Source organism: Nestor notabilis, unplaced genomic scaffold (assembly GCF_000696875.1).
Source record: "Nestor notabilis isolate BGI_N333 unplaced genomic scaffold, ASM69687v1 scaffold15693, whole genome shotgun sequence".
NCBI lineage: Eukaryota > Metazoa > Chordata > Aves > Psittaciformes > Psittacidae > Nestor > Nestor notabilis.
The window spans coordinates 15343-40242 of record NW_009923568.1 but is presented as its reverse complement, the minus strand read 5'-3'; the positions used below and the strand labels follow the sequence as shown (position 1 = coordinate 40242).

The following is a 24900-nucleotide window of genomic DNA, read 5'->3' as shown; positions in this document are numbered from 1 at the left end:
ATGGTAAGTTTATGTCCTGTTTGAGTTTTGAGCCAGTGAGGAGGAAGTCTCTTTGCATGTTTTTCTCTGCAAAAATATCCTCTGTAACATTGGAAGCTGAGGAGCTTCTGCAGTCACCGGGCTCCAGAGGCTGGGACTGTAGGAAAATCAATGCACAGGGATTTATTATCCAATTCTAAGAGTTGGCAACACCAGTCACTGGCAATATATAACTACTAACCAAGTGGAGCCAGACAGTGTCCAGCCTGCCCATGCAACCGCATGGGTGCTACAGTGCTGACAGCAGATGCTCATGCAGAAGTCAGCAAAGTGTCTGATTTTATCCAGGATTTCTAGAGAGTAAATCAGCCCAGACAAGCTCGTCTGACCAGGACTTCTTCTGGCTTCAACTGCTCCTCAGAGCAAGTATGTTCTTCCCAAACACTTCTGTATCAGTTTATTGCCTGGAGGACAGACCAGGAGATCTACAGGACAAACCTGCACATACTCATCCAACTCACCTCTGCCTTATTTCAAGTTATTGGAGAGGTTCCCAAAATTCAGGCCACTCTATGGTGTCTCCAACTGAGGATCCACCCAACCACGAGTTGTCCAAACCCACCATTTGTTTCTCAACCATCAAACACATCTGGGAGATTCCAGACTCACAGAGACAACCCCTGTGCAAAGCTTATATGACAAACTGGTCCGACTGGGCAGCTTATGGTCTATTCTGTTCTTCCCACCAGTGCTGATAAGCATTGATTAATGTGAACAAACACAAACATGCACGCTTATCTTCATGATGTTCCCATCATGTTTTGTGTTACCAGAGAGATCACAGAGCCCTGAGCAAGAACAGCTACGGGGGATTTTCCTCTCACCACCTCCATTTGCTCCCTGGCTCTCAAACTGTCCTCATTTACCTTCCTCTTGGAGACAACTGCAGCCTTCCAGCAACCCATGTGTTGTTTTCTAAGGGTCCTGGCTGAGATGGAAGACAGTGGCTGCCCCTCTGGAACCTCCCCTTCACTGCAGAGTGCTTGAGCAGACACTGCTGCGGACTCCAATTGAGGATGGATTTGGGGGGGGGGGCAAAAAAAGACAATTAACCCCCCCCCATAATGCGAATACTTTATTATCAATGAGTGACTGGTATTAGCTTTTTGCCTGGGTATTAATAATATTTCCAAAAACCATACATCAAAATTAGGGCTTTCTCCTATTTTTGCTGTATAATTTTTCTCTTTTTTTTCCTTAAAAAAAAAAAAAAAAAATCTGTATTGAAAGAATTATATAAGCCAAAGTGCATTTTCTGGTTTTTGTCCATATACACATTGCACCATACATAAATAATTACATTGTAAAAATGACTCCATAATTACAAGTATAATATATATTTTCATATAATATATAAAACTTTATATTAAATCTAGGTAGATGATATTTGGGATAGTCTGTGTCTTTTTTTTTTCTATTTTCCTTTCGTCAGAGGCTGACTGTTATCGATTGTTACTGAGTAGAATCTCCAGCCAACAAGGACACGACGTGATGAACTGTCTGGAGTAACACGGCCCCCAGCCTTTGGCGAAGCTGATCCTCACGCTGTTGGGGTCGTAGGGCCCGTCCGTGTAATCCAGATCAGCCGTGTGCTGCAAGAGGCAGGACTTCTCGTAGTCAAACACCTTGATGGAGTAACCCGGCATCACCTTGCGCACGATCAAAGTCCTACAGTTGGGGATGTCCAGTGTCGGGGAGTTGACGAAGATGGGGTGCTCGCTGCGGTTGTAAGCCCACACACCGTCCGGTTCTTTGCTGAGTAAAATCCCGTAGCCGATTTTACTTCGAGTCCTTCTCACAGTCTCGCTCCTGTTTTCCAGGTTTAGCTGTCCGAGGCAGAAGCCGTTTCCTTGAGGTAGGTCATAAAATATACTGACAGACTGTTCGTACACTGTGTAGAGGCGGCCAACGCGCGTCCGGTGCTCCCAATAGGCCACGTTGCACCAATGGCTCCTCTTCACGGCATCGGGCGACGTACTGGCATCTGTGGGGGAAAGGAGAGGACCAGTCAGGGGCTGCTGTGGCATCCTAGGAAAGACAGGTATGGAGGGGAAGCAAATGGCTCTTCCCACCCATCAGCTTTGCTCTTGTGGGAACCAAACTTGTGTTCAACCCAAAGCTTGTCTTCAGTTATATCAAATGCCACCAAGAAACAAAGCTCAAGCCAAGGTTGGTGACCCAACAAGGCCACCCACCAGCTCCCACGGCACTCAACCCATCTTTCTCTCATTTAATGTTCAATCCTGTGTCCAGCAGCTGGGACCCTGTATACTCAAGATATGGGCATTCCTACCACCAAGAGCTGGCATGGATACTGCAACTCAGCCACCCCTGAGCTTGGTGGGTTCCCAAGCTCCTCCAGCTTTGCTGTGGTGGTGTACCCCCATTCTCAAAGGCCATTTCATTGAGCTGAAATACAGGGGATGTCCACGAAGTGCTTGGATGACTGACCCGACACTTATCTCTGCTATGTAATATTCTTTGACAGCGATGCTGATGTTCCCACGGGGAACATGAAATCTGAGGAAGCGTTACATGCCAAGGGGGAGTAGTTGATGCAAACTATATGTGTCCTACTACAAAGCCACCGAAATCTTTCCAGAACAATGAGAAACATCTCTTCTTTGTAAGAATTACATTCAAGGAAGACAGGAGAGACACAGGCTGCCAGAAATCTGTTTAATTTACGATGCCTCCAGAATTTATGATGCCTCCAGAAGGAAGATGGGAACTCTCAGCCCTGAAAGATCCCCAAAGAGGGTGAATTAACCTCTTACTGAACACCATTCCCACTCCTACCACACTGGTTAACAGAATACCAGCCTGGGATTTCAAGCAAGGAGCTCTGCTTCAAGCCAGCCCTGCTCCATGCCCAGCATTAAGCTCCCTGACAGTATACCAGGCGCCCGCAGCCCGCTGACCCCTCTGCCTTCGTGCCATCACGTCCGATTAACTCGCATGCGGGGTGATGCCATTATTTTGCTTCACAGACCCTATTGACACACCGGATTTCAAGCACTGCCCTACAGCCCTGGTTCTTTTCAGGCTCAAATTACCCCGAGGGGAACGGGCTCTCCTCCCCATTAACGACCTTTGAATCAAGTGGCTTTGTTAGAGTTTAACTTGAGTTGTAACTATACAAATTTAAGGGGAGGGAGATGGGGGGAAGGGAGGTAACTGGGCAAGCGGGGAGGCCCTTTGCCATGGGCAATGCTCGTCATCTTGCACTGACCCCTTCACCCATCACAGGTCCAAACCACCCCGCAAATGTCAGATTGGCCCTTTTCTCCTCCATCTTCTGTTTAAAGGATTTTTGGAACCCAGCATGGCCGCCAACAGCCTCTTTTCAGTTTGATGCACATTTTATCCCGACCTAAGAAAGAAACCCCGCAGCAATCAGACACTTCAACCCCGCTGGGAAAAGAAACCCCATTTTCCTACATTTATAGCAATCCTATATGGAGGAGTGAGCCAACAGCTCATACCCCCTAATACTGGAGGTGATGTCCTGGGCCTCCTAAAGGCATGGGAAAAGCACTGCTGAACACAAACGGGTGAGATGCGCCCCTTAAATTCAGAGTTAGTGGCTCTGCACAGCAGGGAAATAGGTGAAGACCTTGGTTAGAGCAGCATCCCAGAACCAGATGAGGCAAACTTTGTGTTACCTTCCCCCAAGGACCAGGCCTTGTCCCCCACCACAGCCCTTGTGGCAGGGTGGGACACTCCACCACATCCCAGTAGCACTGATGGCTCTCTGTGTCTCTGTGCTTCTGAGCATCCTCAGTGAAAACCACTCAGAGTCACTCTGTAACATGCTCATTCTAATTCTGCGCTGGGCTAATGACAAAAATCAGCAAAACCAAATGTTTTTCCCCATTCTTGTTCTTTGGCCAATAACTGTATTTCCTTTGCCATCTCAAATGACCCTCTGGCATCTGGATCACCAGAAGTTAAACAAACAACCCATGTTGCTTCAAAAGGGTAATGACTTCATCGGCAAATGCATGATGGACATGTTGTACCCAAGCACATTATTAAACACTGATGACTGGACTTGACTTTTCCTGAAGTACCTCATGATGCCTTGCAAAGCATCAGCCATGTGAACTTTTAAGGAAGGAAGAGAAGATTCAAATGTAATTCTGGGTTAGAACCCCCTGCCCAGCTGCCTAGTGCTAATATGGTGCACTCAGATCTCCACCAAGAACAGAAACTTTGATGAAATTGGCAATGAAAAGCTTCAGAACCTCTTTGCTCTTTAAAATGCACTACAGCAAATAGCTCCAGATCTTTTCTTAAGAGGTGAAACAAGAGGTAGTTCATAAATAATAGCATAAGAAGAGGAACTGAGCTTCACCTGCAGATACATCTTCCACAGTGTCCAGTTTCCATAGTCATCTTTCCCCTGGGACATCATACAGTTGAGATGCCCCCAGTGCCTTTCCAGAACTCTATTCAAATGCTAGATTTTGCTGTTGTCTCACTCCAGTGATGCTGGGGAGTTACAGACAAACTCAAAGCTTTTCATCTCGCAGGCCTGGAGGCTGGTAGCAATTACTGAGCTCTGCATCTGTTTAACCTCCCAACCTCCACAAAGCCCTGCATGCCCATTAGGTGAGTTGGTTTTGTTATTACATCTTTTAGAAACTACCACTCAGCCCCTGAATTTCCCTCACGGACTAAGAATGGGACAACTTCAAACCTCCAGTTTCCCCATCAGCTGAATTAATCAGGGGAACAGTCAGCAATAAACGTTTAAATAGGTGTTTCCCATGGTTTACTGCAAATCAAGATACCTAGTCAGGGAACGCAAAGCAAAAGGAAAACAGTGTCTGTTCTACAAGAACATCTCACTGTTGGTGCCACCATTCCTGATGCCATCTCTGCTTGCCAGGAACTGGCAAATATTTTGGCAAAATCACCAACCTACACACATGCTGCAAACAGGGGAAGGTGTTTTTACACCTTCTGTTTTCATGCATCTGAAATAGTCATATTAAAATTATTTCCATGGACTTTACAGCAGGAGCTTCAGTGCAGCCATCCATGCACACGTCTTGGGGGCTGAAGTCCCTCCTATTAATGTGCTTCTCATCTCTGTCACCCCACGACAGCTCCTGACTTGCAGTGACAGCTCTGCCAGCTCAAAGCATGCCTGGAGATGGCCTGTGCTCCTTCACACGGGTGCGGATGTGAGTTTTAGCTAACTGCACATCAAGCAGCTAAAAGTTTCCTTTCCACCCCACTCTTCCTGGCCAGGGGTGAAGAAAGGCTTTAAAAGCCCTGCACCAGCTGCAAAAGCAACCTGCTCGTGGCACGCAGGCAAATAAAACACCCTGAGAGGAGATGGTTAAAAGGCTCCTCTGAAAAGCCTACAGAGAGCTTGGGGCAGGTCCCTCTTCTCCCCAGCCCCATCCAGGGGCTCTCACTCCCTGCACTGTGGTGGGTTCTTTTGCTGTCTTTTATCTCCCAGCGCACTCAAGCAAATCCTGAGCAGATGAACTCATCTCACAGCCCTGACACAGAGCAAGCACTTCACCAAGCCCCTCATACAGGGGGGCCTGCGCTGTGTCTTATCCCCTGCCAAGTATTAGTTTCGCCTCCAGCTATTAGCCACTACCACTCAGCAGACAGCAGGGGCGGCCGGCAGAAAAGCATGTCCTCTGCCTTTTAAATAAATATTCCCTTTTTCCCTCCTCTTGTTTCACGCTGCCCTTTATGCACAGACAAGAAAATCTGCCTTTCCCCCCCCCTTTTCTGCTGGAACAGAGGCAGCTTGTTAGATTTCTGTTTGAAGAAAGCAAAATATTTGAGTCCTGAAGTGCCTCCCTTGATGGTATACGAAGCATTTTTAACAACTATCATTGTAGGCAGCTACAACTTCCAACAGCTACATTTAGGCTGGCGTCAGGGCTATCTCTTCCATCAAAGCCACCTTTATTGATCAGATGGACAGGCTGGAACTCTGGCTCTTGTTTACTCTCTCCTCCGAGTCGCTGTTTCCTCTGCTGATGCCTCGCAGCAGACACATCCAAAAGGAAATTCAAACAATTTAAGATAAAAAAACAAGATAGGAAGCAAGAGGGAGAATCAAACCCAGAACTTAATGGGAAAAGAGTCTTGCATGGCTCAGGCAAAAGGAATCCGGCTACGGGAATCAATGCAAAGAGCAAATACTGTAAACCCTCGCGGCATTAGCAGCACTGCAGAGTGTGGAGGTAAAGAAAATAACTTGAGGTTTTAGCTTATTTGTGACTTGACAGCGTTTTATGTCAGGGAAGTTCAAAGCAGCGCATTAAAAGAGAGAAGAAAGATGCTTTTTTCCAAAACAAAATGCTGCACAGTCCCACTGCTTGATGTCGCACTTAAAAGCAGGATGGAAAACATGGGCAGATCACAAAACACATGAAATATCTCTGATTCATGCTTTGGCTCTTCCAAAGCCACCAAACTCCTTCTCAGCAGGTCAAATGGCCCCACAATATATGGCTGCAAGTAAGATCTTGCTGTGCAAAATGGGGGTGAGACGGGATGTTTGCTGCAGTGCTTTGAGGAATATTCCCATTTTTCTACAGATTCCTGAGGAAACAGCCACAAGTGGCACCGTGCTGTTTTTCCAAGCAGAGCCTCCCATGAGGAATGGGTGCTGCCAGCACCCCCCCCAACCCCAAACCACACTCATGGGGTTTCGAAACATATTGAAGAGGCGCCCACAGGGAAGACTATGTATGTAAAAAACATAAAACGCTCTCTCCAAATGCGGTGGGGCCTCGGATGCACATCTGGGCACCTGAAGATACGAAGTGGGATATTCAAAGTGCCCCCACACCCCGTTTTCATATCCCACCCTCCCATACTCCTGCATCACAGGGCAGCCTAATGCTCCTCCAGCCATAGAGCTCAGATACATCCTCTCCCAGTGATCAACGTCTTTCCATTGAGTTTTATTCCACTTTAGACTATTAAATACATCCTCATGTCTTTTTTCTCCCCTCTGCCTTAGCACAGACACATGCTTATACTACCCAACACACAGGAGCATGGAAGCAGGATAGTTATAGCCATACACAGGTCACCACGAACAAGGTCCAGATAAAAAGCCCAGCACAAAGAACATGCACATTTCCCCCCAAATCTTTTAACAGTTCACGGGGGAGCCATTAGTTAAAATAATCCCCCATGAATACCCTCAGGAACAAGCTCCGGGGTAAGGAAGGGGTTAAAGCTTTCCACAGCAGAAATGGAATTTTTATGGCCCTGCAAGAAAAAAGAAATTAATTGTCAATCTGCCCCAGCAAAGCTCACAACCGTTTTCCTTAAGCCAATATACTTAAAATACCTCTGCTGTACAAGTTTCAGCTGGAATGCATCACTGCAGCCCCCCCGAGAGCCCCACGCTGCGACCAGCACCACGGCATCCACCCCAGCACAAGACCCTGCCTGTTGGGGTAGGGGAGAAGCTGAGCATTGTCCCTGTGAGACGTCCTGGGGACACAAACTGGACACCATCTGTCTGTCCATCCCTATTGCGAGTGGTGGGGTGGGACTCTTCACGGCACCTTCCCACCCTTGAAGGAGCTGCAGCCATTGGTGAGCCCCATCTTGGCCAGCAGCTGCTTTGTCAGCCCATGGGAGCACCCCAATGTTGGCTCCACCATAGACATTTAAGGTGACATCCTGACCCCACCAGCCAAGGAATGCAGGAGGCCATTCTGTGGTGGGCCTGGAAACACCAGAGGAGCAGAGGCAGTAAGAGGTTCTCCAAGCAGTCCCCAAATGAAAGTCAGGTGAAGTCCTGATGAGCACAGAGACAGTTGAGTCCTCTTTCTCAACTGCTTCTTGGTCTAGACCTTCCCCGTGCTACAGAGCATTGAACTCTCTCCCAGACTTTTTTTGTTTTGTTCTGCTGAGATACATAAAGATTCATCCCTCGATGATAAAATGAGAGTGTGATTTCCTATTACAATTAATCTGATGTCACTGCTGTGCTGGTGGGGTCCCAACTCCTCCAACCCCAGCATGGCTCCTGGCATGTTCCTCACATTAGAAGTGGCTGTTGTTCAGCTCACTCATCTGGCAAGAACCAACACCAAAGAAAGTACCACAAAGAGCCAAAAAGAGTCCTCATTGCCATTTATCCACCACGGAGGAGGCATCTTCCTCCTCCTCCTCCTCCTCCTCCAGCAGAGCTTTGGAGGGCTCTGTGAGCCGATTTCATGTGTAAACCCAGTAGATGATTAACTCAGAAGAAAACTTGTGCTGGGTTAATTAATTAAATTAGTTCCAAAAAGGGTTTGACGGGCAACAGAGCCGGTGGACGAGGTGCGTGGAGAGGCCTGGGGGGAAAGGGGGACATTTCCATGGCAGCCCAAGAAACAAAAGCAACACAGGACAGGGGCCAATGCCAAGAATTAGGATGAAAACAATTTTCTCTGCATAAAAGAAACCACTCTGCAAAATCATCAGCTCATGCTCATTTTTTTTATATCCTTCAAAGCAAAACACATGCCATGTTTAGTCCTGCCCGGAAATTTGTAAGTCATCATCAGCAAGCTTATTTTCAAGCTAAACTCAAGGAGTTTGTTTTTAAAGTACTTTCTCTGGCCATTAAACACACAGTCCAGAACAGGATTTTAAGGTGTTTTACCCTTTTTTTTTCCCCAGCTCCCCTGTGTGGTTTACAAAGGTCTTTTCAGCCAAGGGTGAAAAGTCCTAGAGAGTAAAAGACTGGAAAAGCCCAACTCAGGTTATTCTAAAGGCCAATGTTTTCAGAGGTTTCGGTGATTTTTTTGTTGGGTTTTCTTTGAGCTGAACAGTCTCCACATAATCTCAGCCTCTCTCGCTTTCACAGGCACATTCATCACTTTCAAGTTCCTGGGCTGTGCATGTAACTGCTTTATACCTGGCATGTAAAAGTTAACACAACAATGTAAATACATCTTCAAAAGGAGCCCAAAACGTAATCACCTCCCTTGGCTGCCAATTCCAAAAGCACCAGACCTGTCATCAACCACAATTTGGCTGAGACTTCTCCACTGTTGGAAACCAGCCCTGGGTAAGTCCAAGCCCTGCAACATGCTGGGGTCTGGGTGGCACCTCTGGGAGTATCCACAGCATCCCTGCTGCATGGATGTGGGTGCCTCAACCAGCCCAAAGTGTGGGGAGAGGAACAAGGTGGTGGAAGCCATGGGGGATAATGTGGTGGGAAGGTCTGCAGTAACTGATTCTATGTAAGATCAGGAGGTTTGCTGACAATCCCTTGAGCACTGTCTTGCTGGGTTGGCTTTTTTCTCTGCCTCCCACAGCCAACGGGGCAAAACACTGACTACACTTGGAGGGGAGAAAACTCATTCCCCAAGTGTCCTCTGCAAGGCAAGACTGGGAGGTTAGGGGATGCTGGGACATGGAAAATAGGGAGAAAAATCTCTTTTTTCCATGTTTAGGTTGAGAACTCGCATGTTTTCAGCTCCTCCAACCAACCACGCACGCAATCCCCTTTTTTTCCCCTCCCAGAGCTTGAAAAACGCAGAGAATCCAGGAGAAATCACCCCATAAATCACTGGATGGCAGGCTTCCCTTTCAGCCGCCGCTGTAAGGTCCAACACTCCCGCCTGGCGCCACGCCAGCCCTTCCCATTAATTAATCCAGGGGCCTCCCGCTGCAATCCCGGCTACGCCAACCGCATCCCACTTGGGCTGGGGGGCCAAATCCTGAGGGACCTCCTCAGCTCCCTTCTGCCTTTCCAACCAGCTTTGGCTTTGCGGAGCAATTTTAGGTGCTTTTACAAATCCCAACTGATGCCCTCCGGGAGGGAACTCATCTGCTCCATGACCAGAGCTGCGGTATCTCTGGAGCATGCAGAGAGACTCTGGAAAATGGGATGAATTAATAATAGTTTTCACTCTTTGAGAAGTTTCGGCTGAGCGCTTCAAAGCATTTTAAAAGCAGAAACTAATTAGTAGGTCCCTCTGAAGAGAAACAGGAATAACACCACTTTCCACCTCTCATCATGCCTCTTGGGCACAGCATGCTGGGTGCTGGACTTGGCTCTTGGCTGAGCCTGGGAATTGCCTTTACTGGAAGGTGATGGTTCAGAGGTGTGAGGCTCAGGCTGTAACCAAACCAACACCCTGCCTGGTTCACACCAGCATTAAATGAAGGGGTTTCTGCTGGGCTGGTGGGAGCTCTTTCGGGAAGCCAAATCCTGAGTTGGCAGGGACACTGCCGAGGTGACTGTAGAGATGCTCCTGAATATACTTGAGCCTCCCCACTCCCACTAAGGATCACTAACCCAGCACAGGATGCTCAACACTGACATCTGCTCTGGAGAAAAGCAGATGAAGAAACAAAAAAAGGCCTTTTTTTCCCTCCATTATTAGAAGATACAAGGACACTGAGCTCCTCCAAACAAAGGTTATGCACACAGCCAGGCAGCACACCACCACCATCACCTACTCATGCGGCTCTCGGCACAGCCCCAACCCCAAATTACAGCTCAGCTCCCTCCAGGAACAACCAAAACTTACCATTTCCAGAAGGCAAATGCTCAGTGGTTCCCCTACACAAGGCCTCCTTCAGATGTCCCAGGCTGGTCATGCAACACCCGCCTGCGGAGCTGGAAACTTTGGGTTTAAGAGCTTGCAAAGGACATGGGAAACAAAGCGACTGCAGCAGCTTTGCTGTGTTTTTGTAGTTTTACTAATCAGAAAATAAGCAGAGATGCTTCCCAGGGAGGAAAATCAAAGCAATGCCATATAAAACGTCACTGCTGGATAGATTTTAAGAGCCTGCCATTGCGCTCCAGCCCAAGCAGTTCCCTCCGGAATGAGCCTGAAGAAGCCAGCCTCACCCTGCTATCACACCTCGATGGATTCACGGCTGAGAACAAGCCGTGGGGTTTCAGAGTGGAGGCAGATGATGTGAGAAGCAGCAAGGAGACTGAAAAAACCCAAGGCCACCCTGATTTCTCTGCAGCGAGGACACTGCGCAGCCACCAGCAGCATCCTTGGGAGGAGACCAGGGTGCTGGAGGCAGATGTCTGTCGGCTCGATGCCAATACTACTGCACGTATCAAGGACTGAGAAAGCTTTAGGAAACTATCACCAACCTGGAAAACAAGCGGTGGTGGAGGAGTGCTGGGCTGGGGAGGCCAACCCTGGGGGCCACGGGCAGGAGCACATCAACTGTTTTTCTCCATATGGGCTGGGAATGAGCTTTGCTCCTCCCTGGCCAAGTGGGTGCAGAGTCCGGGACCTGGTAGCCATGAGACCCCAGACTGGGACCTCTGGGAGATCAAAGATCATGGGCTTTCATCCCAAATCCCTGCTGGTTCCCACAACACCTGTGGGTCCCCCACTCATCCTCTGACCCCCAGTGATGTTGCCCAGTGATTCTCCCCCAGTATCCTTAATAAAGGCTTTTTTTCCAGCATGTAATCAGTGTTCAGGCATATATGGGAAGCAGACAGAGTCTGAGAGTGAAATGGAAATTCAGTCTTCGTTCTTGCTGGCCAAAGCCCAAGATCCTTCTCCTGATAAAGCTCTCCCCAGCCTCGCTGTCTGAGCAAGCAGCACAAGGCAGGGAACCACGGCTCCACGGCTGCCACTGTGCGTCACGCTGTCCGCAGGTCCTTCAAGTCCTTGTTTGTGCTGGATTTCCCCACGTTTTTCAGAGAATTAAAGGATTCTGGGTGCCAGCGTGGCCTTTACAAGGAAACAATCCCTCTGGTGTGCAAGCCAACCTGGTTGTGCCGAAAGGATAAACCTGGATGGAGGGGTCTTGGGGTTTGTATCTGTTGGAGAGGAATTAAGCGCAATGGGGATGGAGTCTGTGTGTGGTGTGAGCAGCTCTGAGAGGAGCTGAGTGAGGCAGAGGCAGGTCTTGGGTCCTGCAGCACAGGGAGGATGAGGATGGCTCCTGCTCTCCTCCCTCCTTGCCTGTCTGCACAGCAGGGCCGGGAGGGACGTGCAGAGGGGTGCGTGCACACGCGTGCACCCACACACGCCAGATTTCCCGATAGCTACTTCACGTATTTACGTGTAAACATCTTCTGGGTCTATTCCAGCCCTTACTCCAAGCAAGCAGCTCACTCCACTGACAACTGCTCGTGGCCAGCATCCATGGGCTCTTACTCCCACTTAAAGCAAAGACTAAACAATGACTTAAAAGCATCTTAGGATTTAAGCTCTGTAGAAGGTCCCTCATTCCCAGCTGAAGCAGTGAGGATGCTGTGCTGGTTGTTTCTGCTTTGTAGAATGACCGACACTATGAATGCCACGGATAATAACCCTCGTGTGCCATGGTGGATGCACCAGGAGGGGCCTCCTGGCCCTTTTCCTGTAAAATCCACAAATCAGCCACCCAGAAAAGCAGACGTGGCACACGGATGCATTTCTGCTAATCTGGGATAAGATCACCCCCAAAGACCAAACATTCCTCATGTTTTTATACTCCCTGGAATGGTGCTCTAAATCCAATGAAGTGCAGATAAACAGCAAGAAAATTTGTGCAAGGGATAAAAGGAGGGGACAAGGGATGAAAAATGGTGTATTTGCATGAAATCCACATCATTTACAGGCATGACTGCAGCGGGGTGAGGCAGCAACGTGTGGCCTCCAAACGTCCCCAAAGGTATCATCACAGTCATCTCCCAGATGACAGAATTCCTAACCCCGTATTTGCCTATGGAGAGTGGAGGTGACTCATGCTCATTACCCTTCCTGGCCAAGATGGACTTGTTTTCATTTCTAAAAACCACAGTTTCTTTAAAAAAAATGGGGGTGGAAATAGGAAAATACCAAAACACACAGAGAACTCCATGGGATACATCCTGTCCTGCTGCTCTAATACGAATCCCAGACACCCTGATACTCCAGCTTCACTCGGGATGTTCAAAGAGAAAAGGATTTATGAGTTATAGCATGGACACAGCACGGCAGAGACGCTGCCAGCATTAGCTCCGTGTCTTCTGATTTCCAGTAATGCTCATTCAATATATCCCAGCTAAAATAATCTGTGTCTGTGTGTGTGAGCTGAGCTCAAAAAGGGTCTTGGGTCCAGCTTAAAAACCCTCCCACCTTTCTTGGACAAACTCTCATCTTTCTTGGAGGGCAGCTGAAATTTAAAGCTAAAAATAAGCTTTTCAGGACCAGCCTATGCAGGGTTTGTGGTTGCAACTCCTCCACGAGGCGTTTCGGGAGGGGAACGCACAGGCTGCAGCTCTGAAGTAAAGTACCAAAGCAAACGACCTTCCCATGGAGAGGAAAATGGGAAGGAGAGCAGGTCGGGCTCTTTGTAAATCAAGGCCAGGGAGATTAAGGGAGCATGAGAACACTTTGTTATGGCTCACGAGTTCAAGACTGCGGATCCCCATCACCACAGCCGGGCACTGCGAGAGGAATAACCAAATTCTTCCCCTTCCCTCAAGGGAAATTGACTTTAAAAATTAAATTGAAGCATATTGGGGGGAAGTCCGCCTGGTATTCTGCATTAAAAAGACAGCCTGTCAGCAGCCTGAAACAGACCCATTTCTCTTCTCTGTATCTGTATACATCATATATAAAATATCCACATGGATGCAAAGAACCCCCCTGCACAAAAAGAGTAACTGAGCGTAAAATCGAAGGCAGGTATTTTGCACAAAGCTCACACAAAGCTCCACCAAGCAACACAAGTTCCCACTTTGGACAATTCTTGCTCATTATTGCAACATTTCTGACCCATTTCTGATGGGGCTGTGGATGCTCTTCATCAAGGACTGTGGCTACAGGCCAAGGGGCAATGGGTTTCAACTTAAACAGGGGAGATTTAGGTTGGAAATCAAGAAGCTCTTCCCTGTGAGGGTGCTGAGGCGCTGGCACAGGGTGCCCAGAGAAGCTGTGGCTGCCCCATCCCTGGCAGTGTTCAAGGCCAGGTTGGACACAGGGGCTTGGAGCAACCTGCTCTAGTGGAAGGTGTCCCTGCCCGGGGCAGGGGTTGGAGCTGGAGGAGCTTTCAGGTCCCTTCCAACACAAACCAGTCTGGAATTCTATGATGTGGAAGCCTCATCGTCCCACCCCACCATGTGCATGATACAAACCAATGCTATTGATGTTATAAACTCTGTCAAGTTCCTGCACTAGAATCCTTAAATTGTTAAAAATAGGAAAGAAACTGCACAGTTCACATATTTCATAAAGCTGGGTTAAATCAACATCTGCAAAAAATATCCCTGTTAAACGAAATAGCAGGATTTCATTAAGTAAATTGCAAGTTGGCAAAAATTCCGCAAGAAAGGGAAAAAGCCACAGCCAGCCCTGTAATTTAAACCTTATTTTAACTGCGACGGGACGGGGAGAGGCTGCGCTTCCAACCAAACAGTAACGTTCAAATAAAGTACCTGTTCCCCACCACAGTGTCTGCAGTCATTATGCTAATGAGCTCTTCCCTATGGAGATGGAGTGGGAGCTGCTCCTGGCCCTGCATCCTCCATACTGAACCCATCCCAACCTGCAAAATCCAGGATTATCCACCACCGGAGCACCCAGATGCCAGCGTAGCGGTGGGGAGTGATGGGTGACAATGTCTGTGGAGCTATGTGAGCTTAGGAACCCCCTTGCAGATCTGCATCCCGTGGTTCCAAGCAAGGAAAAGGGAGCGAGCCCTTTGCCTGCAGGCTGAACAGCCAAAAACTGGGATTAAGATGGGTGCAGGTCTGAGAAACTGCTCAGTCTGGGTGACACTTTTAATCACTGTCCATGTTTTAAACCCATCCTGCTCCCCTGCACAAGCCCAGTAGCCAGCCAGGGCTGGTGGCACCTACCCCATCCAGTGCAGGCAGCGTGGTCCTGCATGGTGCCCACTGGGTCTGGGTGTCAGCAACTGCACTCCTTGCTTGGGTATCTCAAAGAATCATGGAATGGTTTGGGTTGGAAGGGACTTTAAACTCCCCTAGTTCCGACCCCCTGCCATGGGCAGGGACACCTTCCGCTAGACCAGAATTCCCCGAAGGGACAGGATGTGTCCTGCTCACCTGCTGGTTTTGAGGTTTCCTTTGGGACTCTGGTGTTTTAGAGTGGTTGTGGCACCATGTGCACAAACTCAGGGTGCAACAACACCTCCTCAGCCGCCCTGGGCATCGCTGGGGGCGGGGGGGAGCAGGCAGGGCATCGCCTGCCCTTCCAGCCAGTGTTCCAAACCTGCGGAGCGCCTTTCCTTTCCTGCCCGGGGTGACTCAGGCGGGCTGGGCTGGGCTGGGCTGCGTGGGGAGGCCTTGCTCTTCCCACAGCACCAGCCAAAAGCCTCTGCAGGAGCCATCCCCGCAGGGGACAAGGAGAGGGACAGGCAGGGTGGACTCCTGCTGTGGGGACACCCCAAAGGGCACCGTCCTCTGGGGCCACCTCCTCCAGCACTGGGCACTTGGGGTCCAAATATATATATATATTTATCCGTATATATGCATACTTGAGCTCCAGAACTACAGCAACTACAATTTCCCATGACAAGCTCCGCTGTTCCAGGGAAATCACCTGGAAGCAGCGCTCTGGGATCACACTGAATCTGTTTGCTTTGAAAATAATCACCAAACCTCAAAACAAAACCTAAACCCAGCAGTTCCAACATGCAGACTCGGGGCTGAAGAGGAGACTTTTAACAAAAAGACCAATTACTTGCTTACAACATTTTGGCTTCGCTGTTTTTCCTGGCATTTATGACACTGGCTGTTTGCTCCGTGAGGAGCCGAGAAAACACTGATCCCGTTTCCTTTCTGATCTAAACATCCGTTTGCCGTGCGAGCAGGAGGAAAAACCCCCAAACCAAAACAACCCCCCTTCCCCATGCACCTCAGGAAGAGCAAAGAAAGGGGTGGTGGGTACCAGTGGGAAGGAGAGCACCCACCCCACTGCTCCCTGCTCAGTGAGGATTTCACCTATTGCCATCCAAGGGGGTATCCATCCCACACCAGCCCTGAATGAAAGGGAATGGCATTCCCAAGAGGTTTGGGCTGCTCTCCCTGAAGAAGACCAAGCAACAGACCCATGGCTGGACCCTGGCATCTTCCTCAACACATGTGCCCAAGTCATTGCCACCACCAGACGCACTCTCTTGCAGCAGGATTGAGAAGCTCCCAAGGCTGGAAAAACAGGAAGGCTCACAGCCTTGTGTGGGATGAAGCAAGAAGTAAACGCTGCACGGGCACCTCGTAGGCATGTTAAAGATACAGCATCACTGAAGCCTTGCAAAATCAGACATGGGAGCAAAGAAAAGTGGTTGTCCTGGGGCAAGTGCAAGGCAAAGCAGGGAAATCCCTGCCTGCTGCCAAAGCTTGCTCCAAGTCATGTCCAACCACATGGCACAAGTCCTCTCAGCACCCAGCAGCAATCAGGATGCTGTAGGGATGTAGTACCGGATAATCAAAGTCATTGCAAGTGCAGGGTGAAAGTGTTGAAGATGATCATACCCCCCACCAAAAACCCTGTAATGACTGCCTGTGTTTTGGAGGCCCCCTATGTCAGAAAGAGCACCTACGTCAAACCAACCACCTACAGACCACAGCGTCACCACCACCTGAACCCCCAAACCTCACATTGGGAACCTCATGGCTACAAGCTCTGTATCAAACCCTGCACAGGGGTGAGATCTTGCACATGCGATTGCTGCACAAACCTCCACAAGGTGCCTTCTGCCAGGGCTCAGTGGCTGTGGCCATTGTGCCTCCCTGTTTGGGGACACGCACGTGGCACCCCCAAGACCCATGTTGTCCTCATCACCATCTCCTACCAGCTACGCTTCTCCACCCTTCAGTGAGCAAGGGGCCAGCTCACCGTCATGTTCCTAAATTTCCTGGCTTTTGAGGATACAAGCCAGGTCATTAACATTATTTATAGGTTCCTGTGTACAAGTTTCCATTTGTTTATCTGCTTAAAAACAGTGAGGTGAAAAAAAGAAATTCCTGGAGGTCAAGCAGTGAACCCCCCCCCATGTCCATGGTCTCAGGGACCCAAAGGAGCAGCAGCTCCTTCAGAGACATAACTGTTTCCTTAAATGCTTATTGTGTAAATATTTAAGGTACTTTATAAAACTTTTACAATGTACTTAGGAAGCATAAATCTCCCCATCAGAGCACGGCAGGCCAGCGCAGCAGTGCACGCTCAGCTGGTTTAAAGAACACAAACGGGGACATTTCTAATGCTAATGCTGGACCCAAGGGGCCCAAAGGTCACAATCTTATGGAAATAATTACTCAGCTGATCCCCTTCCCTCACCCCAAAACAGAGCGTGGTGGTTCTGTGATATGAATCACTGCAAGAGGGCAACTCCAGTGTCACCGCGTCCAAAAGAATCTGCTTACGGTTACTGCCTAGTGGATGGCGTTATGGATAGAAGATCCCATCTTCATTTCAAAGAGAAGGTCCCGAAATCTTCTCTTTGAGATGCAGCACCAGATTTAATGTCAGATTATGGGCAAATACCTAAGTCCAAACCCATCCACTAAATACACGTCCATTTCAAGAAGTACATCTTTTTATTCCCCAATGCCGTGTGGCAGGTTTGAAACAAACCCTCGTCTGTTACAGCCAACTTCTGCATCCGCCACCAGAGCAGATGATTGCAACCAAACCAGTGACGACCACCCACCACAGCTGCTCTCATGGGTGCTCTTTGGAGGGATGGACCTCTCAGAGGTGACTATTCGCTTGTATTACAAGAAAAAGATGTTGTGCTGACTGACACATCTGTATTCAGGGTGGTTTCCATACGGAAAGCTATGCAGCTTTATGAGATTTGCTTGGACACGGCCTCTCCCAGCTCAAATTCTTCAAATACATGCAGGTTTTCTTATCTACCGCAGGAAATAACATGTTGAGCAGTTTTTTTCCCCCCAGAACAGTTTCTTTACTGTAATTTAGGTGTGTTTGAGGCAACGACAACAACAAATGGCAATGGGGAACTGGAAGTTTATTCACTTTGCAAAGCACAGCTTTCTGCTGGATATGATGAAGTGCATAGAAAGCCCAGAAAAAAACTTGGATGGGAGTTCAAACACCACTGTTAGAAAGATGAAAGCATGCTCCTCCATTAAATGTTTAAATAAAGTTTTCTCATACTAAATCATTTAAACATTTTCACATTCCCCACATTTCTAGAAGTGCTGCTCACTTCTATTTATTGTCATAACCCAGTGCCCTCAGCAAGCAACCATGGCTATTTGAGGCAACCTGTTTTCTAAAGGGAAAGTTCTTGCAGGACAGTAAAAGCTCAGGATGAGCAGAGCTGCCTGACTCTTATTCTCCACCCCCCATTTATTCTCCAACCCCCATCATATTTTCCTCTTTTTCTTACAGATAAATTCTTCCATGCTGCACAAGGGGACAGCCAGGTTCTGCTCCAAATATTGACCAGAAATTCAAACTAACTCAACTGACTTCACCATGGTTGTATTTAGACAGCTGTAACTCAGAGCAGAAATTGGCCTGGGCGTTCAAATTGTCTCTTTTAGAGACGCTCGGGCTGCTCGCTGCTGTCAGTGATGAAGTCAGCCTTACTCATCTGAGCATGGAGCACCACGAAACAGCTCCAATAAGCATAGAATTTGAGTGTGATTCTTTCTTCCAATGATGCAGTTGTGTCCAATGGAAGGGTCTGGCCACAGGTATTTTGGCCTCCCCCTGCTTGCCAGTGGTAGCATCTCTCTAAGGTCATTTTAACACGCACAGATGACAGCAATGGCAAAGAAACCAGTGCCTTGTCACCACTGTGATGAGAGATGCTGGGAAAGCCTCAAAACTATCAAACTGTTAAAGCCTATGTGACTATGCAGCCATTCTCAGGCCATGTACATGTAGGACATCTCATTCCTTGAGGTGCCCATCTGAAGTCCTTGAGTTTGTTGAGAAGGTCTAACTCATGAAGCGCAATGCTCAACGATCTAACCTACCCTCTCCCAGCCAACGCTACAAAGCTTAAAGGAACAAGTAACTACAGAAAAATGCAGAATAAATGAGGATAAACTTGCCAGGAGTCAATCTGAAGCAGGAACACTGGAAAGGCTTTTATCACGGGACAACACACCAGAGAAATGGAAACCTGAATTTAAGGCAGAGCTTGATAAACATAATGCGCTTCCCAAAGCAGAAGGTAACCAGCCTACGTCACCCAGCGGGCAGTTATGTTCTTACTTCCTCGTAAATCCATCATTAAATTAAACAAACAACCCAGCCCCAAGGGGACATTAGTCTTCATGAATCCCGAGCCCCGCTCAACGCTCTGGGTACCCTGATGGCTCCATCCCTGCTGCACGCCACTGAACCTCTCCCCACGAGCTCGCTGGGCTGTTTAGTTAGCGCGCCCCAGTATAAAACTCTGTGTTTATTTTGGCACTACTCCTTTAGAGAGCCCAAATAAAGTCCAATCCCCTTTCTGTGTATCTCCAGCTATTGACACTGCTCATGACCAATCTGCAAAACCAAACAAACGCGCGTTGTGTAATGGAGCTGGAAAAACAATCAGGAAGGGGCTGGAGATGTGCTCGCAGGTTCCCGCGGGGAGGGCTGGAAGGGGCGGCAGCCCAGGGGAAGATTACAAGAAATTAAACTTTTACTCTGATAACAACAGGCACTATTTTCTGCCCATGACATCATGCTCCCGGCCACTATTAAACAACAGAGAGAGTCCAGTGCTGGCTGAAGTCACAGAGAACTTTGCTGTTCTTTCAGTGGCCACTGTGGTACATCTCCCCTCTCAAAAACGGATGTATTTTGTCTTTCACATGCCTTGCAACCAACCAAATCCTCTCCACTGGCTCAGCTGACACAAGGATAAATCACAGCAACCCGGGTCCATGTGAGCAAGCCCAGGAATGATGCAACCTGTTGGGGCACAACTCAACTGACCTATTTTAGACCTCTTCCTTAGAGAGAAGATGAATTGTGCCCTACAAGTGGCTCCTTCTCCCTGTTGACTGCAGTTAGATATCTAGAAGAACAGCTCTGAGATGGCTATCTATATTAATCTAAGATTGTGTGGACTGCTATCCAGACAGCATCAAAATGGCCCCAAAAATTATCAGCTCTTTATTACACACAAAAGCAACACCTCACTAAGAGAATCCAAATCTCACTGGTAATCTGCCATCCTCCTAGATTACTCTGGCAAGAAAAATTGAGCTGGAAATAGACTGTGAATATAAATATACCAGTGGATCCTTCTACTGCAGACAGAAAACTGAAGTGTAATTGGTGGCAGTTACTACACCGACGTAACTAAAGGATGTCTTGAGTATTCTTCAGTGTTGCTAAACACAAAGTACACCCCCATGCTTTGAAGAAGGTAAATGAGATCTCCCGATGGCTCTTACAGCTACCATCTGCATGCTCCTGCTTTGCAAAAAATCAAAGAGGCTGATAGAAGATTAAGTGGATTATTTAATCCCTGAAGGAACCAGGGGCTGAAAAAGCACGATGCTGCGGTATGCAGGAGCTTGTAGAGGTCCAGCTCACATTCATACAACCCCTCTCTCAAAATCTATACTTAAAAATAAGAGCTGCCACTAACTTCTCTTGCAGTTTGAAGGATCCCATGATGGCCAAACCCAGGCTGCTGCTGAACAGACCCACCCCAGCCACACAAGGGTCTCTGCACCAACAGAAAACATTTCCTCCCATGTGCGATGTAAAAGGCAGAGCACTGATTCTTTTTTAGGCCTGTTGCTAAGAAAGACATCTACAAAAATAAGTCCTGCCTGCACCTTCCCTTTGGCACATCCTTGTCCCACTCCACAGCACGGAGACGTGGTAGAGGATGGGGCAAGGGGTGCACAGCCCTATGTGCCTACCCCACTTAAAGCCCAGTCTAAGCCAAACTCACCTGGTTTCAGGTTTCCTTACAATTCCCAAAACATAAATACATCCCCAATTCTGTTGGTGAAGCTGAGCCAAGTTTCTGGCAAGGGCTGTGTCTGAGTTTGAAACAAGGGGAAAAACCCCACAGTGGTTTTGACCCAAACCCAAGATTGCCCCCCACCCCAAAACTTGGCAGTTCCCACTGCCTTTTGTCTCAAAACTCAGGGCTCAAACACTCTCCTTGGGGAAAGAGGGGGTTTTCAGAGCCCTGCGAGACACCCAGCTCCATGCCTGACCCTGGACATCTTGATGGACGTGTGCTCTAACAGCCACCATGAGGCAAACACAGCTTTTAACGCAGCAGAAACCCAAAAGGATGGGAGGCTGTTCCTAAACCTTTGCTGCAAGTCCCAAATCCCATCCATGCCCAGAGATGAGTGCTCAGCACAGCAGTCGGAGGCTGCACACAAATATAGCTGCAGGCATCTTTCCGACTGCTGCAAAGTCAAGTTTAAAAGCAGGATGTTTGGCTGAGCTGTTCTTCCCTCAAATAAACACCCACAACCTTACTCAAAACAGAGAGGCACCGCTCTGGGAGCACTTGAGTCGCTGGCTTTCCAAAAACCCAGCCCTCCGTTTTTCCCAACCCTCACTGTAGGAACACCTCTGGGCCGGACAGAACCTTGGGAATGGCCAGAGCACTCCAAGGGGCACACAGGCACCAAGAAAAGCCCGACCTGTTCCTTTCAGATGAATGCACTCACTCAGGTGCTGAAGAAATGCCCTTTCCTTCTGTTAAGGCAATAAACCACAGCTGGTAACTGCACTCACCATCACCTACTGCAAATGGGTTTCTTTTCCCCCCTTGATTCCAGAGGGAAAACCACATCTGTGGTTCCCTTTCCATCGACAGGACTTGACAGGAGACAGCACATGTCCCTGCCTAAGTGAGGAGCCCAAGCAGAGATATTAATCCTGATGCATGTTTTACCTACAGCCCCCAGTTTTACAGCCTGTGGTGCCTGCATCATTCTGGGGCACTGAAGGCTGGACATGAGCAGGGGGTGTTGGTACTTAATGAAGCAGAACAGTGTGAGTTGTTAATGCTTTAAACCAGTTTCACTTGCAGTTAAACCTTCAGCTTGCTTGCCTGCCTTGGAAGCATCCCTGAATGCCTGAAACCTTCTTGGATGTTTGAACAGGGTGGAAAACACAGCCTGAAATCCCACTGGATGCTTCCCTTGCTCAACACGTCATCAACACTCAAACCCCCACGGGTCCACCAAGGCAGCCTGATCCACAGAAGAGCTGGAGAAACAAATAAGCACCATGTATTAACAAACCTTTAATCAAAGCAAGCTTGTGCTGCGATGGCTGGAAAGCCGTGCGGAGCATCCTGCATCCCGGTTTTCCCTCTGCACAGCCCACACAGGCACCCAGGCAATGCTCTGACACGGGACGGCTCAGGATCCAGCCCAAAACCCCAAGTGTAAAAACAGTCTGTGTTTCAAAGAGGACAGAGCCAGGAGAAAAAGCCTTTCAGAGGCTGAGGAAGAGCCAGAAGCAGTGAGAAGCAGGGGCCAAGCGGTGCCAGCTTTGCCCTTGCCCGGCCCCTGCGCGCAGCTTGCTCCTGCCTCCAAGGGGAAATTTGCTTTGTGAGCCAGCTGCTTCTCATTGTGTGCCTCTTGCAGCCTGCATGGGGGGAAGAGAGCCTGCAGGGAAGGGGAGAGGGAAAAGGAGGGGCCAGAGTATTGGGATTAAAATAATATTGTGTAGAAATCTCAATGAGAGGGAGAAAAAGGCGGGGGAGAGGAGAGGAACAAACATTTTCTGCAAGGCAGTGATGGAGCGGGGGTGATTTGAGCCGTGGCTGATCTGGGATTATCTTCTGGCTCTCAGAAATGTTCTGGTGTTGGTTAGTTTGTCCTCGTTTAAACCCTGATTAATTGTATCACACCATCAACCAGGGCAGCCCCTTCCCATCGGCAAGTTAAGGCAGCCAAGAGCATCACCAGGAACGAAGCCTCTGCATTTAACAGGGACAATGCACTCCCTGCTCACATAAACGTACCATGGGCTGACAAAGCAACTCTCCTGAGCAGCCCAAGTCTTTGGGAAGTGACAGCCCTTCAGTTAACATCCTTTTTTTTTTTCTCCTTTTTTTCTGCTGCTTCTACATTTTAAAATGAAGAGTTACATTTGCAGCAAGCTGGGATGCACACGGATACATCAGGCTGCCCCACCATGCCCAAAACCTGTTTGGTGACAGATCCAATACAAACATGCAAAAGGTCACAGTGTTAGACAGGTTCTTACATTTTTGCTTTTGAGATTCAATTACTTTAGGAAAAAATAGATTTTGAGCCAAGAATCAGGAAACTTTGCAGTATTATTTTTACTTTTTACCTTTTTTTTTTATATATATATAATAGCTATGGCCTGACTGCATCTCTTGTGGTTGGCTTCCGCCTGCAAAGATTGCAAGTTAAATTCCCTGGGACCAAGCATCCCTAGGTCTGGTTTTGCCTGCAAGCCTCATCCAGGATCACTCAAAAGCCAGCTAGACCCCCACTGCACCTCCATCTACCTACAGATCTGCTGTTTGTCCCCATGCAGCCAGTGAATGGGAAGGCATCCTCATGTGAGCGTTACAGGATGAGGGGTGGATTGTACACCAGTCCCTGATGGACCTCCAACACTGGTTTCCTATCAGGAATGAGCCCTGGGCACCCAGTTTCCTTGATGGCCTCGAACAGCTACGCTCAGCTTTTCCTTCCTGCAGGTTTTAAGGCAGTCATTAGCTGATGCTTCCCCACGAAGCAGTGGAGCTCAGCATATAAAATACCAAGTGTGAGCAGCCTTTGAAGCAAAGCTCTTCAAAGCCAGACACATACCAAATCCACTGAGTTGTGGGGGGTTTTTTTACACAAACAAATTCAGCATGGCAAGAGCAAAACTAATTTGCAAAGATCTTTAATGTGAAAAGTCTCAAATGACTGACCCTTTCAAGCTCAGCTGAATTCAATCTAGCTCTGAAGGTCCATGCTGATGATTCAACATGGAAAAGACCATGGATATTTCCAAATATGTGGCTATAATGACCTGGAAATCAAGAACAACTCCAATTTTCTTGTTGCAGCGGCCCAGAGTGCTCCTGTTCTAAACCCAGTGATGTATGAGTGACTTTTTTTTTCTAAACATACTTTTGCTGACATTTCCCTTTCCCTAAAATAGCTCAACAATGGGGGGAAGAGCAACTCACCATGCACATAGGATCTTTACCTTACTTTGTACTCACAAAGGAATTTCCTTGCTCTGCTCTGGGGTGGAAGTTTCCAGTCACACGCGAGTGGCTTTAGCAGAGTGTCACTGGGAAACAACTTTGGGTGTTGAGGCTGGGATGTCCCCAGTAAACCTATGGAACTATGGGAGGCAAAGCACACAGCATACCACCAGCTCTGAGGGACAAGAAACAGCCCACGAGTCTCCTCTTCCCGATCCCTTGTCCCAGGATCATGCCGTCCCATTGCAGGAACACCAATGGCTTTGGCTGAACTACGAGCACAGGGAATAACAAAAGCCAGACTGGCCCCATCATGTGACAGGAACCCAGAATCAGAGCAGCCCTCTTGTTTGGTCCACTCAGGGGCTGCCCAAATGCTCCACACTGGCCTGCGGGAGATGCCACCTTCCCAGAGGCCATGGCTCCATGCTGGCAGATACCAACGCACAATGGCCATCTCACCACAAGAACCTGAGGGGCTCAGTCATAGCACGTTAATCACCCGCCACTGATGGTTATAGCCTGTAGCAGGTCAACAACATAGTTATAGCTACGACTTGGACTGATCAACCTATTCACTTGCACATGGCATTTCCCCAGACTCCCTGCAGGAAAACCAAACAAAAAGGGCAGAAGACACGAGACAAGCAGGTATGTCTTGGGCATCAATGTCAAAGCCCCTGGTAAGGCTTTGGCCAAGTGCTGTACTGAACACTTGGCATGTAACAGCATCCAATGCTCCCTGCACTGGCACGGCTA

General features: G+C 48.4%; 1 protein-coding gene across 1 annotated transcript in view; it reads right to left on the bottom strand.

Moving 5' to 3' along the window:
• Positions 1-1106: 1106 nt before the first annotated feature.
• SMAD6 (SMAD family member 6) overlaps positions 1107-24900 on the bottom strand; it is a gene marked incomplete at its 5' end in the record, with an annotated part of 37336 nt that continues 13542 nt past the window's right edge. Inside the window, one exon of the mRNA XM_010012225.1 lies at positions 1107-2023. Coding sequence (XP_010010527.1) covers positions 1482-2023 — 542 coding nt within the window. The remainder of the gene's footprint in view (positions 2024-24900) is intronic.